General features: G+C 35.0%; 2 protein-coding genes across 7 annotated transcripts in view; both read right to left on the bottom strand.

Annotated features, from left to right (window-relative positions):
* Nucleotides 1-564: 564 nt before the first annotated feature.
* LOC144448450 (ceramide-1-phosphate transfer protein-like) lies at nucleotides 565-3,922 on the bottom strand. The gene is made up of 3 exons (XM_078138700.1): nucleotides 3,823-3,922; nucleotides 3,164-3,320; nucleotides 565-1,987 (listed from the first exon to the last, which is right to left on the bottom strand). Exons 2-3 carry the CDS (start codon nucleotides 3,277-3,279, stop codon nucleotides 1,468-1,470), a joined length of 636 nt encoding a protein of 211 aa, XP_077994826.1. The 5' UTR covers nucleotides 3,280-3,320; nucleotides 3,823-3,922; the 3' UTR covers nucleotides 565-1,467.
* A 4,456-nt stretch (nucleotides 3,923-8,378) lies between these two features.
* Nucleotides 8,379-16,549, bottom strand: part of LOC144447937 (MAP kinase-activating death domain protein-like) — a 70,483-nt gene continuing 62,312 nt past the window's right edge. For all 6 annotated transcript variants that reach the window (XM_078138040.1, XM_078138041.1, XM_078138044.1 and 3 more), the window contains 2 exons: nucleotides 11,792-11,861; nucleotides 8,379-11,396 (listed from right to left, as the gene is read on the bottom strand). In XM_078138040.1, coding sequence (XP_077994166.1) covers nucleotides 11,221-11,396; nucleotides 11,792-11,861 — 246 coding nt within the window. In that variant the 3' untranslated portion in view covers nucleotides 8,379-11,220. The remainder of the gene's footprint in view (nucleotides 11,397-11,791; nucleotides 11,862-16,549) is intronic.

The following is a 16,549-nucleotide window of genomic DNA, read 5'->3' as shown; positions in this document are numbered from 1 at the left end:
TACGAGTACGATACACATTTTGAAAAAAAACGTACCACCCTCGGCACAGTTACTGTACTGTACTGATCGTTAATGAAATGACCGAGAACGTCCAATTAGTGCACACCGTGGTTAACAATCAGACTCACAGAGTGGCGACGTCGACGGTGATAACTTTGTGGTCAGTGAAATCACGTAGGAGTTTGAGGCACACAGAGCTGCACGAATTCAAGTCTTGTGGACGAAAACAACATTTTTAGAAGGCGACGTAAACATCCCAAGGTCACAGGGATTCAATTTTACTCACCTGTCCTGTCAGTATCTGTTCTTGAAATCTGTATCTGATATCTGTATCATAGACTTACAAGCATCAATACTGGTTGTCACGTACGTAGTCGAGGGTCGCGTGTTGGGGCAGTACAAAAAGTATTGGTAGCATTCAGTGCACACCAATCATGGAGAAGCTAAACTAAATTAATATTTCTACAAACGTCCATCAATGTACAGTGCCAACTACATGTATGTACTCTCATCTAAACCAAAGTTGAGATTAATGACAAAATTAATGGAAACACGTGTTCCTCTAGTGCCATATGGTTAAAATGAATTGGCCAATCACTGACCTGTACATTGCAATGACATGCTAATATTTGTGAACACATCCTCAAAAACAATTGGCCAATTTGTGACCACACACATGTGTGATTGATGTTTATTATCAAAAATCATAATCTTCCAAACACATTCAGGAGCCTGAGGATTCAGACTCTTTGATGGGGTTAGTCACCTGTTTTTAACTATATTGGGCCTAGAAATTCTATAACAATAATTTTTAAACGTTTGATTGATGTAAACGTGGTGTAAGCTCAAGTGGGACTATAGTGCAGATATTACACCAACCTCGTGCTCTGGTGCGCTACGCATGACTAGGTTGGTGCAATATATCTACACAATAGCCCGACTCGAGTTCAACATATTGGTTAGCACTTTTCAAACTTCCATTTTGAGGTTCATCAGAAAGGATAACTGACATTGAGGAACCAACGAGTTAAATTGACAAAGTCGAGTTGGTTTGCTTGAATACAATTCTCTCATAGTTCTGCCAATAGATACAAAAATGTAACAGTTGTAAATATTTCAGATGAGTTTGGAATTATCCAATAGGAATCGTCAGTTGATTAGATAGAATCACTAAATTAGAATAAAAATGTTGCTACATGACACAAATTAACATCAAATATAGGAAGAAAAACTTATTGCAATCGGAATCGAATACAAAAGGTCAAAGGTCAAACTTAGTTGAGGTAATTAAAGCCTGAAGTGGACAAATTTCTGTGTCAGATTTTTGTCAGATTAGTACTATTAAGTCAATGAATACAAACGTCATGTGTAGATAAGGGATTTCCTTTGTAAGTGTAAAGTCTTTACTTTTGGAGAAATCCGTGTTCAGTATAATTAAGAGTTCAAATTGACCAGAGTCGGTGGTTACTATGGCAACTGCAATAAGTTGTACTTCGTATACAAGTCTTGTACTTCATCATATACAATCTGTATTGTATCAGTTACTGGAGTTATGAGTTCAACGACCTTTTCTGGTTCCTGTTTGCAAAGTGTTTCCATCAAAGCTTTCCTACCAGGTAAGGTATAGACAGCAATCCTGGCTGCCTTCCTTACAATCCATATATGATACTTAGCTAATGTTTTATTGTATACTTTCATTGCTAGATTTGCAATTCGTACAGACTCATCACTGTCTCGGAATTCTCGCATAAATTCTATAATAAATTGTAATGGTCTGTGAAGTCTGATTAGCATGTTCGTACCAGATCGTAATCCAGTCGGAGATCTTCGGTTTATAAGGTTATTATTGACTTCGTATTGCACCATGGACTGTACAGTTCTGTAGTGTTCTTTGTACTCGGAGCGTTGACGCTGTTGTAAAGTATCAATCTTGTCTTTTAAATCTCGTGCCACGAATGAAAATATTGGTCCTAGAAGATCGAAAAATCTGCAAGAAAGACAAAACATATCTTACTACGAGAAACAAAAATGGGGAAAAACGAGTTAAGGTTACTTAAAATGTTGTTTTTCTCTTGTGACACTGGTTATTTTTATATGGAAAGACCCTATGATTTCATTATATTTAATTTAAAACCTGGATATTAAACTTGCATTAGTTCCAGTCACTTTCACTTTCACTTTTCAGTACGGAGCTGGTGTTACTCAACGGTCAGTGTCTACTTTACAATGAACTAGCAGTAACTCTCATTTTCACCAACAGTCAATTCTAGATCTATTCACATGTCTCAGGCTGAATCGAACGTTACGGGGAATTAACTGGCTTTGAACACCATCAACTTTTGTTATGCCAAAGTTACTCCCCAGAAGTCAAGCTCGGATTTCAGACTAGTTTTCAGCAGTTTTCAATTTAGTTCCACCTAAATCCAATTCAAATCTAGTTCATGTCCAGATCCACTCCCAGCCGGATGTGTAGTTCTTCCTTAGTATTTATTACCTATGCCATATTATAATAATTTTACATATCTCAGTCTCTGCTGGTTGAAAGAAATTCTACTGGAAATGATTATATGAATACGAAGAATGAATGATTAAATCTGAACTCATGCCGCTAGTCTACCACGTTTGCCTTGAACAACAATGTGAATAGTTAGTCTCCAACATTCGAAAATATCACGTATTAATATCATAACACAGAAAATATCACTGTTTGGTGTCATAATAACAGCGTTTTTCACTCTCAAACTAAAGTGTCTATCAAACGTCAAATGAGGAAAACTTAACTATATTAAACAAAAAGAAATGAGAATTAGCTTTGTAACACTACTGGCATCGATCAAAACTTAGGCGGAAGTGACGTAAGGCCTTGTTAGGGAACATACTTTCCACTGCTTATATTGTTATACATTAACAATATAATAATCATCAAATAGGAAAATTGAGAAAACGTTTAACGGAAGTTGCCTGGCACGTCACTTCCGTACTGATAAGTGAAAGTGAAAACCACAAATACATGTTTTCCATTTAATAAAACAAAGAATTCAATGATATTTATATATTAACAGTTTTAGTCGGCAAGAAATGAATTTTTTTAATTAGAAAGAAGAAATATAATCGGTGCTATATGATCGAAATCGAATGTACAAAGGGGGGGGGGGGGTATTACCTCGTTAGTTCTGAATATGCAGCGAGATATTGACTGAGAAGAATTGCGTTCTCTTCTGAGTGACACGCCTTGGCCTCCTTCAACACAGTCATCAAATCGAAACCATTTTCAGCCATTATGGTAAAAAACGTAGTGCTTCTCAGAATCTGAATTTTACCTGGAATGTTAAATGTAATACGTAGAGGATTATTGTATTCTCCTCAGGAAGTAGATCGATGTATACAGGATAGCTGTGCCTTTATAGATACACGTCAGCGGTATACAGGATCGTTGTGCCTTTATAGGTACACGTCAGAGGTATACAGGATCAGTGTGCCTTTATAGGTACATGTCAGAGGTATACAAGATCGTTGTGCCTTTATAGGTCCATGTCGGAGGTAAAGATTGTACAGTGCCTATTTTAGTACAGTGTAGGAAACTGCCAACATTAACATAATTTTACATATAAATGCAATGTCATTATTGCAGTGTTAAGTGTCACTGCGTGAAGTATACAGATCAATACTATGATATTAACAACTTGTTTTTCAACCTGTTTGCTGAGTCTCTGGACCTTGTTAACTTTCCCATTTCCCTCACGATGCCTTACGTGTTTTGTGTTCCCGTAGTTTCAGTGGTAAAATAGTTATAATTTTCATGTTAAACTAACAGACACTTACCTGAGGTGTTGTTCCTATTATCGCTACTGACGTAGTGAATGTGGTACTTAGGTTTCTGTGTCACGTTAACCTCACATAACCTTTCAGACCCTACCACTTTACGTCAAAGGGGTGCACGGGGTAACTTTATGCCAATGGGATGGCATATTTACCAGCAATCACCATGGCAACAACTTGACTTATGAGAGAAAATAAACGTTAATGCATCTTAGATTGGAAAAGGTGAAAATAATTACTAAAGATAGATCAATTTGAAGTAATCTTTTGACATAATACAAAATAAATTGTCCAGAAAGCAATGGAACTGTCCAAATACAGCTTTCATGACATGGGTGCCAGACAGCGGTCAGGGACAACATTAATACGTAGTTGGTACATGTATAACTGTACAACAAGGTATTCTGATTAGAGCTTGCAAGTATATTTGTATTACGATATAGCCAATGCCACTGACTGTGAGGTCAGAATCAGGTCAGAATCTGTAAAACACACGTACACACACACACACACACACACACACACACACACACACACACACACACACACACACACTCGATTGTTACAATGTATAAACATGGTAAACGTATTGAAAACACTATCTAGAAACCCCGTCACGTACATCAGCAATAAATACTAATCAACTTATCAACATCTCAGTAGTAAATATAGAACCTGATATCATTGAAGGCATGAAAGTTTTCGAAATTTCGTTAGAAAGAAAAGTGAAGTTTAGCAATCGCATTGATGTTACACCCCCTCCCCCTAGAAGTTAGTAGAACGAACAACGAAGTTGGTTTTAATATTGAGATTTTGTTTTGTGAATGTGACATTGTGCAACCGTCCCGAAAGGTCGTAAGTTAGTCATATCAGGGATAGCAGCAATAATTGTAGCTATGTTTATATTTAGGAAAAAAAGATAATATATATTATTTGTGTTACTCAACATTGTTCGTTTAACTGTTTATTTTCTTACGGGGTTTACAATTAATTCTAGCGTAGGACAGAGAGCAGCGTAGCGAAACCGATGCAGTACTGCATCAATATCAGGAGCGGGGGGGGGTCAGTTATATTGCGCTGGCCCGAGAGTGGTCCGCCAAAAGTGCATTTCATTCATCACTGAAATGAAATAAAGAAAATACTGACACCCCTAGCCTCGGTCCCCTCCCCACACTCATTGTATTGGTCATATCCCTTGTAGAAAACTGTATTTTCGGGCACTATTTTGTACCCAATATTATGGCTATGTTTAGTATGTAGTGCAAGCAAAACACAACGCAACGCTGGGCATATACAAGCCATGATGATGAGGGCAACATCAGATGTTTGTTCGAGGTACTGTGGGTAACCCTGCACATCATTTCCGGTATTGTATGCTTGGCATGCCTAAAATAAATACAACCATGATACAGTCATGTGCAGTACATACTACTACTTACGACTCCAGCACAGCAGCCACGGTGGCAGTTCTGTGATGTGATACATACTGTACATGTACATCCATTTTGGTACTAGTAGTAGTACATGTAGGGTCGATCACCACACCGGCCACACCACACCACAAGGCACACATATTAAGTTTTGGTAGTCCACAACAGTGAAGATTGTTCCTGAAACTTCACATGAATCTGCAAACTCCACCTCCTTTTAGTTACCGAATTTGTTCATACAATGGTGACAAGATTATCTACAGAAAATAGCATGAATCATGAAGTTTCTTTATACTAGTTTCTACTCCATCTGCAGGTGACGCCATTATCGTCTGCTGCGGGAAAAACCATGTACGCATGCGCTATGACGTCATCAATCTTCAATCATTAGAATTTTTGTGATCGATATTTATAATGCCTGTACAGTGCAGTACAGTAGGCACCAAGGAAATTGTTGAGCGATTACATTATTTTTTAGTTAAAACAATGAATATCGTCAATAACATGTGATCACATATTGACAAATCACAATGTTTGGAGTTCCCGGAAAGATACATTGTTTCTACTTTAAGGGGCCGGTCATTTTTATTTTACTGGGGGGGGGGGGGGCTGAAGTTTTGGCATTGAAAATGAGTTTCCTCAAACTGAACCCCACAGCTCCAATGACCAAAGCCAAAGTGACACCTCAGTAATTAAGACTGCAAAGTGATAAACTTGGAAAATGAACGAAGTGTCACACTATGTACATATTGACTGACTGTGAGCACAACATCATACAACATTCTGTTTCCCAGATGTTATAAATATATAATCCTTGTATGCACCAAGCTATTCGTATGCATATTGCCACATTACTAAAGATAATTATCTGCAAAGTACACATTATACAAAATTTGCAGCTTGCATTCTTATGATATTGCTAAATGTTTGAGTAAAGTCTATTACTCAGATAATTACAACCTAAAGGCATCAACATTCAGGGTGTGGATATGTAGAAACAAATACATCTATCACTAGAATAACAAACCCAATTTCCTTTTTGCTAATTTTTTGGCATGGCTCACTCACAAACTTATCACGATTAGTTCTAGCCATTGCCCCCAAAGAATGTGTAAGTGTACCAAATTACATATGAACTGAGCCAGCTGTTTTTGAGAGAAACAATGACACACACACACAGACACACACACACACACAGACACAGACACACACACACACACACACAGACAGACAGACCGTGGGTGGAGGGTCTTTGGACAGATAGATATCACTATAACAAAACCTTCCCTTATGGGAGGTAAAAATGAAACTTGACACATAATTACACTATTTTTTACATTTTTATTTCACATTTGACATTTTTACAAGGGAAAAAACATTAATATACAAAGAAATTCTGTGTGCAAAATTCAGACTTATACCAAAACATAAAGACTTATCTAGGTGGTCACAAACCAAAACATAACATGATGAAACAAATTTGACAGAATATTGTCAATTAAATATGGAAGCTATTATACAAAGACTTTTTAAGTATTACAGCCAGGATATACACATATTCTGAAGTTTAACTTTACTCACAAGAAGCTTAGAGGGAGATTAAACTTGGGTAATTCTTTTTGAAGATGTAAGCGAAATACTGCCTGGTATGCATATCATTAAAACTTGACTGACTCATTTGCATACACTGCTTCTTCATAGTAAACATTGTTTTAATTTAATTCTACAACAGTAAACTAGCCTTGGACCAAGTTTATGTACATAATTTCTAAAACTTTAGTAGTGATATCACTACTCTTATGTAAATATAAAACATAACTACTATGCATTGTTTCTATGACAACGATGTAAATTGAGTGCTATTTACATTAAGTTATTAGTAATCCCATATTCAAAAATAATTTACATAATTTGGTCAAATCATTTAGAATTTTGGATATTTGTGACACTGACTATTATTGAGTCCAAATAATAAATAATTCAAATGAGACATTTTAGTTATATCTCAGTATTTTGTGTTTTATATCTTTGATTTTAAAGTTTTCTCTGAAAACTATGAATGTTGTCCCAAGAATTTACAATTGTAAAATAGTTGTACTTGCATTAGCATTTGATTTGTTTTGCAAGTACTTATTACAGTACTTATTACAGTACATGTATGTAATTTGAAAATTGAACAGAGACCTACATATAACGTGTTAATAACATCATCTGCAATAATTGCAAGGACAATTTAATATTTCAAATTGCACTGACATTGACTGATCAAATAATATATTTACACAGTCTGATGATTTACACACGACAAACTACCTCTAACGTATCTATTCTACATACCCTCTCCTAAATCAGGGCTCATATTCTTAATATAATTTACTTTTCAGGGGACTTTTTGCATTAATTTTAAAATAATTTGTGGGCTGTTGTATATTTTACCAATAGACCATACCCTGTTGAAGGTAAGGATGGCAGTGGTGATTTTCAATATTCATGGCTGATCATTTCATAAATTCCGTTTTCCAGGATTTTGAAAGAGTACATTAAATTTCTCCCGGACTTTCATTAACTCCAGGAACATATGATCCCTATTTTAGATTAGAAATAAATTTACAACTAGGCAATTTTTAAGGGACAATTACAATATTACACAAAAAACTTCAAATTGTTAATTTTTCTGTCATTCATCAATAATCTAATCAACTTATTAACCAATACTGTAGTTGGTTTTTGGTACACTGATTTCACAGCTGAAGTCATTCTTGTCTATAAAAATGAACAGCACACACATTTAACAGATTTCTAGGGAATCATCATCATCTAAATAAAGTTATACTGCCTACTGATATGACAGCAGATTATTAGTCCATTTTGTCCCTGACTGTGAGACAACATAACCATGACTGACAAGTACTATCAATTTGAACACCTCATATAGGGATATATATATCTGTTAACAACTCTTTGACATGCTATGTCAATCTAAATTATTGTCTAACATAATTACCATCTTGTGATCTCTCTCTCTCTCTCTCTCTCTCTCTCTCTCTCTCTCTCTCTCTCTCTCTCTCTCTCTCTCTCTCTCTCTCTCTCTCTCTCTCTCTCTCTCTCTCTCTCTCTCTCTCTCTCTCTCTCTCTCTTTCAGTCATATTAATTCAATCAGGACCTGAATTTTTCTTTTATACTGGATTCCTCAATTAGTGAATTTGATTGGCTATGACAGGATTGAATAGGACGCAGGAATCTGTATATTTAACATCCTGAAGTCCAAGAAGCTGTATAACTATCATGCCTCTAGTTCCAAGAATCTGAATATCCATCTCATCCTAGGATATGGGAATCTGAATATCTATCACACTTCTGGAACTAGGAATCTGAATACCTATCACATTTCTGAATTAAAGAATTGTTTTCTTGGAATCTGTACATACTATGAAATACATCAATCTGGGAATCTGGATATCTATTACATCATGACGGTAGAAAACTGTGTATTTATTAAATCCGAGAATCCAGGAATCGGTATATGGATTAAAATTTTGAACATTGGAATATGTATATTTATCACATTTGAGCCTAGGAATCTGTTAATGTATCACATTACTAGATCTGTATATATGTATTTGTTGAATTCGTGAACACAGGAACCTGTATATCTAAATAAACTCCCCCACAGAAGTTAACATTATACTCTAAGTACACCCTTTGAAAGCAGGGAATAATTCAATTGATACTAAAACTATTATACATGTAGACAGGGTTTTAGACATAATATTTCTCTCTTGAATTCACATTAATCCATTTAAGCACTTCCCAACTAAAAGACAAGCTTTTGTCATCACAATTCTGGAATGTAGAACATATTATGAAGTAGATAAAAACATGTGACTTTTACTTAAACCAGAATTATACTAGTCACTAAACACTTATAGTGTCACATGTTCGAGTCCAATTGATCAATTATTGAATGTTTGCTGAGTGCTACATATATGTTAAATTCTGATTGGTGTAACATTCATCACAATTCCTATAAACTATATACATTCTACTGAATTATCATTAAATAGTATCATTTCTGCATGCATAGATTTGTTTAACCCATCAAACGTCACTTTTCAATATTATGTTCTTTTCACCCTGAACAAAGGTAATATTACCATTTAGTGACTCAGAGATTCCCTTTACACTTCTATTGCTAATTATGTACTAACATCTACACTTGACCATGCTTACTAGAAGCCTACATCTACACACTAGCTTGATCAGTGACTCTGTCATAGAATATTGTTACAGATTCACAAATGAAGCCTGCTGCGAGACAGGATAGGATATTGGCAAAACTAATTTACATATTTCCATGGGAACCCTGCTTTTGGAATGTAAGTGGAAATCTATGATTGCACAATATGTAGGATGACCTGACGTATGTAAATGTTAGAAGTTCAAAGGTCAGAGCCTAACCCAAATGGAATCTGAGAATTTACATACTTCCGTGGACAACCTACAATTATTTGGAATGTAGGAGGAAATCACATAATTGCACAGTACATCAACTGACCTAATATCTGTATATGGAGTACTTATAAAGGCAAGAAAACCAGGTAGTTACTAACTACAAAAGCCAGAAAACCAGGTAGTTACTAACTACAAAGGCCAGAAAACCAGGTAGTTACTAACTACAAAGGCCAGAAAACCAGGTAGTTACTAACTACAAAGGCCAGAAAACCATGTAGCTTAATACCTACAAAGGCCAGAAAACCATGTAGCTTAATACCTACAAAGGCCAGAAAACCAGGTAGTTACTAACTACAAAGGCCAGAAAACCAGGTAGTTACTAACTACAAAGGCCAGAAAACCATGTAGCTTAATACCTACAAAGGCCAGAAAACCAGGTACAATGGCTAGAGAACTTGGTAGTCTGATAACTGACCTATTTTCATAATTGATATACTCTGAATGTTCGATACCAGTAATACTCAATATATAATTGATTGCACAATACGTTGGAATACATTTTTTGAAAGACCAAAACAATTTTTGAACTATGCGGACTTCGCTGAAAGTGTTGTTGCAATAACAACTGTTTGTCTTAAGGAAACAGACTGTACATATACGTATTACTACTATGATTGAAAGGGTCCATATGATAATATTCAATTTTCTACCCTGCATAATAAGCACTGTCAACAGTGAATATATCTTTGCATTACAATGCAATGATATCATTTTTATGTACACTGTTTTTATGTATATAAAGAATAAACAAGAAATTTAGCATAAATAATGATAATAAATAGAAATGGTGTTTGTTTTCATATAGTGTTCATTACTATATTGTACATAAAATGCTGTACAACTTTCACCAATGAATCTCTATCCTATCAGGTCCCTAATAATACAGCTGGGGTTGACTAGATCATAGTCATGGTTCAAATCTTACCCCAGGGCTTGCTTATATAATAGCCAATCAGCAACAAATGGCAACAAAGGCTTGAACTAACTGATGGATTCTAAGCCAGTCACCATTTGACCATCATAACTAAAAATGTTCCCAAATGCAAAATGAAGTTGACAACAGATAAATAACACTTGCTGTAAATGTCCACTAGACTACTTGACAAAGAACACCAACTATCACCAGAAAACCAGAAATGCCCTGTGTCCAATAATTTGGCAGTGAAGTTGATAATTTTCAAATTATAGTTTCAACATTATATTTTTATGTTTTATGTTCACATTTTTGGAAGATATTTGGTCCAAATGTTTAAAAATTGTGACATTTCTTAAAACAAACAGAACAGATTATTTATACTGGTTCCTATAAAGTGTTGACATTTGAAAAAGTTGCAGCTACAACAAGAGTACTGTGCTGGTGCAAATTACAACATACAATTTAGTATATTGTGGAAATTTGATAGTAGGTTAGTTAGCAGATTAAAGCTACATGTACATGACATTAGTTATGAGTACTCTATTAGTCCTGTAAATATTCAATGCGTTTGGTGGCCATCTTGGCCTCCATTTCTTTGCGATTATTTTCGGCACTTTTGGCAGCAGCTACGTAGGAGAAGACACAGAGTACGGCGTAGCAGATCTCGTTAGCCATACTGGACTTGTACCGCTTCTTTACAACCTCCTTTGATTGGGTATCTGTGGAATATGACGATCACAGAAATAAGTTTGACATAGTCTTCAAGTCTCATTATTGCTAGCTTCTTGCTAAATTTCAAATGGAACATTTTATACAATTTTGAACACCTAGCTGAAACTACAATATAATGTCTCATTATAAGTAAAGATCATGCAATGTTTTTGTTAACTGTCAATGTTGGATTCAAATCTGGTTTTAATATATATTATTATCAGTAAGATTTTAATACAGTTTATACACACATAATTACATTCTAATTCATCACTTTGATAAATCACAAATTATATAATATTTCAAATCACAAATAGAAATATTAAAAGCTTAAATAACAAGAATGATTATCATTTTGTTTGAAAGAGAACCAAGTAATAGTGTTTAATATTTTAATACTTACTAAACTCATGAATTATAAAGACGTCCTTCTTTGTATGGCATTTCTTGATATCTTTCAATTCTATAAATTGCTGTCAAAGAAAAAATAAATTGAAAATCAAGTGATTTGGCATATTCCAATCATTGTAGTATGTATATATCTTTCAATCCTTTGGATTGAGGTTACACGACATGAACAGTATTCCATACAACCATGCTGCAAGTTCTAGTGAAATTGGTATTCCTACAAAACCTGGATAGAAGGGATAGGAGTGTTGATAATGGAATGCTCTATGGAGACTGGTGTCTTCCTTCAATTCATTTTCCTGGTATGTAAGTAATGCCGCCTAGCTATTACAAAGATCTTCCTGCATTTTTATAAGTATGTATGTGTGTGTGCGTGCATGCATGTGTGTGTGTGTGCATGTGTGTGTCTGTGTGCACACATGTGCACACGCAAATGTGTGTATGTAGAAATGTGAAAATTCTGTGTTTACAATTCTTCACATCTGTAAATACCTTGAGTAAATTCCATGTTTTTCTATTGTGTGATTCTAATCTATCTTCCATTTATTTCATTTATTATTTTCAACATCTCTAAATGATAGTCTGTTAAATCATGGTATGTACAAATGTATTTATATTTTATACTATGTTTAGACTACAAAGTGGTCTTTCACTCTGTGGTGACATAAAGAAGTAAAACTAATAAGCTAGATTGGGACTCCATTCACACTGAATTTTTGTACATGACACAGATCACATACCAAAATCATCCAATATCAGCATAGCCTTCATTTGTTCTAATCATTTAGCAGCAACCCTGAACTTTAACCCTGGAACCCTCCTTTAATATCTAGGAACCTAAATATACTTACGTAATCAAATGGAATTTTGTGTCAGACACAAAAAATAAGTCTACTCTAAACCCCCCATTGTACCTGACCTGAATTTAACCTGACTGAGCCAACATTAACTGTTCATATTTGAGGTTTTTTTTACATTAGGTAAAACTAGAGTCAACTCAGAGTCGACTGAACTGAAGTGAGAACCTCCTACTAGTGGATAGCCATCTGTACAAACATAACTATCTTTTTATCACAGCCATATTTTTCAGTACTCTTTCTCCATTTTAATCTTCCTGTCTCTTTCAAAAATATTTCCATTTGCAGTCAAAGTTGTCCCCTATATACTTTCTATCTTTAAATGCTCAAACCTTGGTATGTTATAAAATTTAATTTATTCTATAATTTCAAAGCCAAATAATTGAAATGAATCAGATTAATATCTGAAAACTGATAATAACAAATAATTCAAACCTAAAATAATGTCATATTTGTTAACCTTTGTCTATGTGGTATGGTACTCTTATTTGCCCACACTCTGCAATATATTGACCAATCAGAATGCCCCTTACAATGTCATATTTTTCTGTGTGGGATAACTTTCCTATGGCCAACACTATCAAATATATTGAACCATTAGAAAGTTCCTCTATGTAGATAAAAAACCCTGTCATTTTTAAAGAAGTAATAATTATGCTCACATATGAACCAAAAGATTGTGACAGTCATCTTGAAAATTATGGCTATGTAACAAAGTGTTCCATTGGTGAACACATAGTTAATTATGACCAATCAGCTAATCTTGGCATACTATAATAATTATATGAATAACTAATGTGTTACATAAAGGGTTGGCTACACGCTACCAGTGGGCAGTACTCAATTCAAAACCACTGACATGTAACTATTCATTTATGAAATTCTGCAAGAATTTCTGAGATTATACTTTGAAACATTATAGTGCTGCAAACTGCTTAATGTGAGCTTTCACACATGCTTGTATAACGTATAGGAATTTCTTAAGGGGAGCATTACAAAAAAAAACCTCTCAAAAACACATGGTGACACAGCAGAAGGACTGCAATATATATGATATAAATGAATTTGTATATGTTTATGTTGTACAAAATCAATGCTAACTGTAGGGGAATGTTTACAATAGTATTGAACTTGAAGTCGATGAAGGAGAACTCTACAGCAGAGCCGTTGAAGCAGTAATGGGGCACATACATGAAATGTACTGGAAAAAAATAAATATTTGTTTCAACATGCTAACACAACAGTGTCAAACATAAACCACATGCATAGTACAAAAAAATAACATGCGATACATGACTGGGGCATTAAACGACCAGGAACCCTAACATTTGGAGTTCTATGGCCAGAAACCCTAACATTTAGAGTTCTGCGGCCAGAAACCCTAACATTTAGAGTTCTACGGCCAGAAACCCTAACATTTGGAGTTCTATGGCCAGGAACCCTAACATTTGGAGTTCTACGGCCAGAAACCCTAACATTTAGAGTTCTACGGCCAGAAACCCTAACATTTGGAGTTCTACGGCCAGAAACCCTAACATTTGGAGTTCTATGGCCAGAAACCCTAACATTTGGAGTTCTATGGCCAGGAACCCTAATATTTAGAGTTCTATGGCCAGAAACCCTAACATTTAGAGTTCTATGGCCAGAAACCCTAACATTTAGATTTCTATGGCCAGAAACCCTAACATTTAGAGTTCTACGGCCAGAAACCCTAACATTTAGATTTCTATGGCCAGAAACCCTAACATTTAGAGTTCTATTGACATTACTCCATAAATAAAAATAAGTGATGGCCACTTTTCTTTTCTATGTTCTCTTCTGTTGTATAGCATCAAGTGGATTTCAAAATTTGGATATTTTCTTTATTTCTTAACAAGACTGTAATAACGTCATTTCTGTTTTTATCTTAAATGTATTTTACATCATAGTTTGATAAGCTGCAAAAACACAAGTGAGTGATGGAAATGCAAATACTCATTGTGGATAAACACAACTCACTAAACAAAAATTGCGACGTGGAATGCAACACAATGTTACAAATATAACTACTGTTGTCTCTTTACAAAAACTGAAGCTTAGACATTCTGCCAAAATGGATGAAACTAAGCATTTTACAAAAAAATATTTAGTATATTTTGAAAAGCATTATCAGCGCGAGCTTTCCACAGGCATTGTGACCTTTGATTTGCATAAAACAGAACGAAATAAAATTGATGAATCAAGACAAAAATGTTCGGGTTTCAGACCTTTCTAGTGGTCCTCAATGACAAGACATGTCTACACACCACAACATAGAAATAAAACATAAAATCACAAACTACTTCTTAATTTTTTTTAGCATCTAGATTCCAACACCAAAAGAATTGCCTGGATAGAGTACCTCAAATTCCTTCACCACAGCAATGCATGATGGGAACGAGAAGAGAACAGATTAGTTTGCAAGAACACAGTTGATAAGCGAATGTAAGACTAGAAATGCAGAGACTATAGATTCACTGAGGAATGTAAGACTAGAAATGCACAGACTAGAATCATTGAGGACCATCTCAAAAGATCTTGGCACAGTAATTGGACAACCACCCCTGCTTTATAGAATAGTTTGATCCAAACTGAACAAATTATTATAGATAGAAATGTTTTACTGCAAAAAGCAGGGGTGGAAGACATTTACAAAGGGATGTGCAAGGTGTCATTGAGCACTCAATTTTGACATGTTTTAATTGCCGTCAAAACATATTTTGATTTTCTCAACTTTACAAGAGTGCAATAAAAAGAAAAAAAATCTGTGCCACTTTTTTTTGGTGTAACAGAAAAGAAGAGATCAAGAGAATAATGCTTAAAAAGGAAAGAATGATATTTTGAGATAGGCCTCAAGTTCTGAGTGACAAATGGTCAGCAAAGAAATAAGAAAGCTGCTGAAATGTGATAAATTTGTTGATATTCAAAACACAAAAAAGATGAACAGAACTGCATGCACAGATACTACAAACACACCAAATTACAAGCACTATTTATATTACTGTTAAATAAAAACTATATATCATTTATCATTTAATATATTAGTAATTATCTAGTGTCAGTTATTAACCAGCATGCTCTGTACGTGTCTGACTTTACTAAGTAACCAGCATGCTCTGTACGTGTCTGACTTTAAGTGTTGTTTGTCTATTGGTATAATCAAATACAACTAGCCTAGGTTTATCTAAGAAATCAAAGGTATACTTCTACTACAGTTGTATATATGTAGATTTGCATATGATTACTAAATATAGTGTTAGAAATGATGGGCCAGAGACAGCATGTTTGTGGTAGTTTCTCTTTTTTTTTCAGAAGATATTGTGAGATTTATGAACAAAAAGTTATAATGTAGCAATGAAACTATGGAATATGAAAATGAGTGGAGTGGAAAGAAAAGATAATAACTACTGCTACACCTTGGGAAAGGTCATGAGGTCAGAGGTGAAAGGTTGACTGTCATGGTAACAAAACGGCACAGCTAATGAGATCTGGGCTACACCAAGTAGTTCTGTCTGCCCCCATTTGCGTTACTATAGAAACCATGGCTAGAGCAGTGAGCAGGAGGCCTTACTGAGGTAGTCTCCCCAGTTGGTTAGTTTTGGTGTGGATGACTTGGTTGTCGTAGGTGACTTGTCCTAGGGGTAATGAAAAAGCAACAGCAATTGTGTGTAAGAGCTCCTGTTGTCAATCAACGCAGCAAAGTTTAGACAAAGTTCAGCTTCAAACTTTGCTTTTCAGGAAGGGGCAACTCTTTCTATGTGGAGCTCTTACAAACATGAGCTGGCTTAACACAGGGCATGGGTTACATGAGCAACTGATTTACTTTTAGTATTAGATACAAACATATACAAACTTTAAGCTTATCGGCATTGTTTTAC

This window comes from Glandiceps talaboti, chromosome 17 (genome assembly GCF_964340395.1).
Source record: "Glandiceps talaboti chromosome 17, keGlaTala1.1, whole genome shotgun sequence".
Taxonomy (NCBI): domain Eukaryota; kingdom Metazoa; phylum Hemichordata; class Enteropneusta; family Spengelidae; genus Glandiceps; species Glandiceps talaboti.
This window is presented reverse-complemented; position numbering and strand designations above follow the sequence as displayed.

What these genes read in the sequence shown, in the direction of transcription:
- LOC144448450 (XM_078138700.1), bottom strand. Translation starts at nt 3,279, where the DNA reads ATGGCTGAAAATGGTTTCGATTTGATGACTGTGTTGAAGGAGGCCAAG. An exon ending in GCATATTCAGAACTAACGAG is followed by an intron (nt 1,988 to 3,163) that starts GTAATACCCCCC and finishes TCTTTCTTGCAG; the next exon opens with ATTTTTCGATCTTCTAGGAC.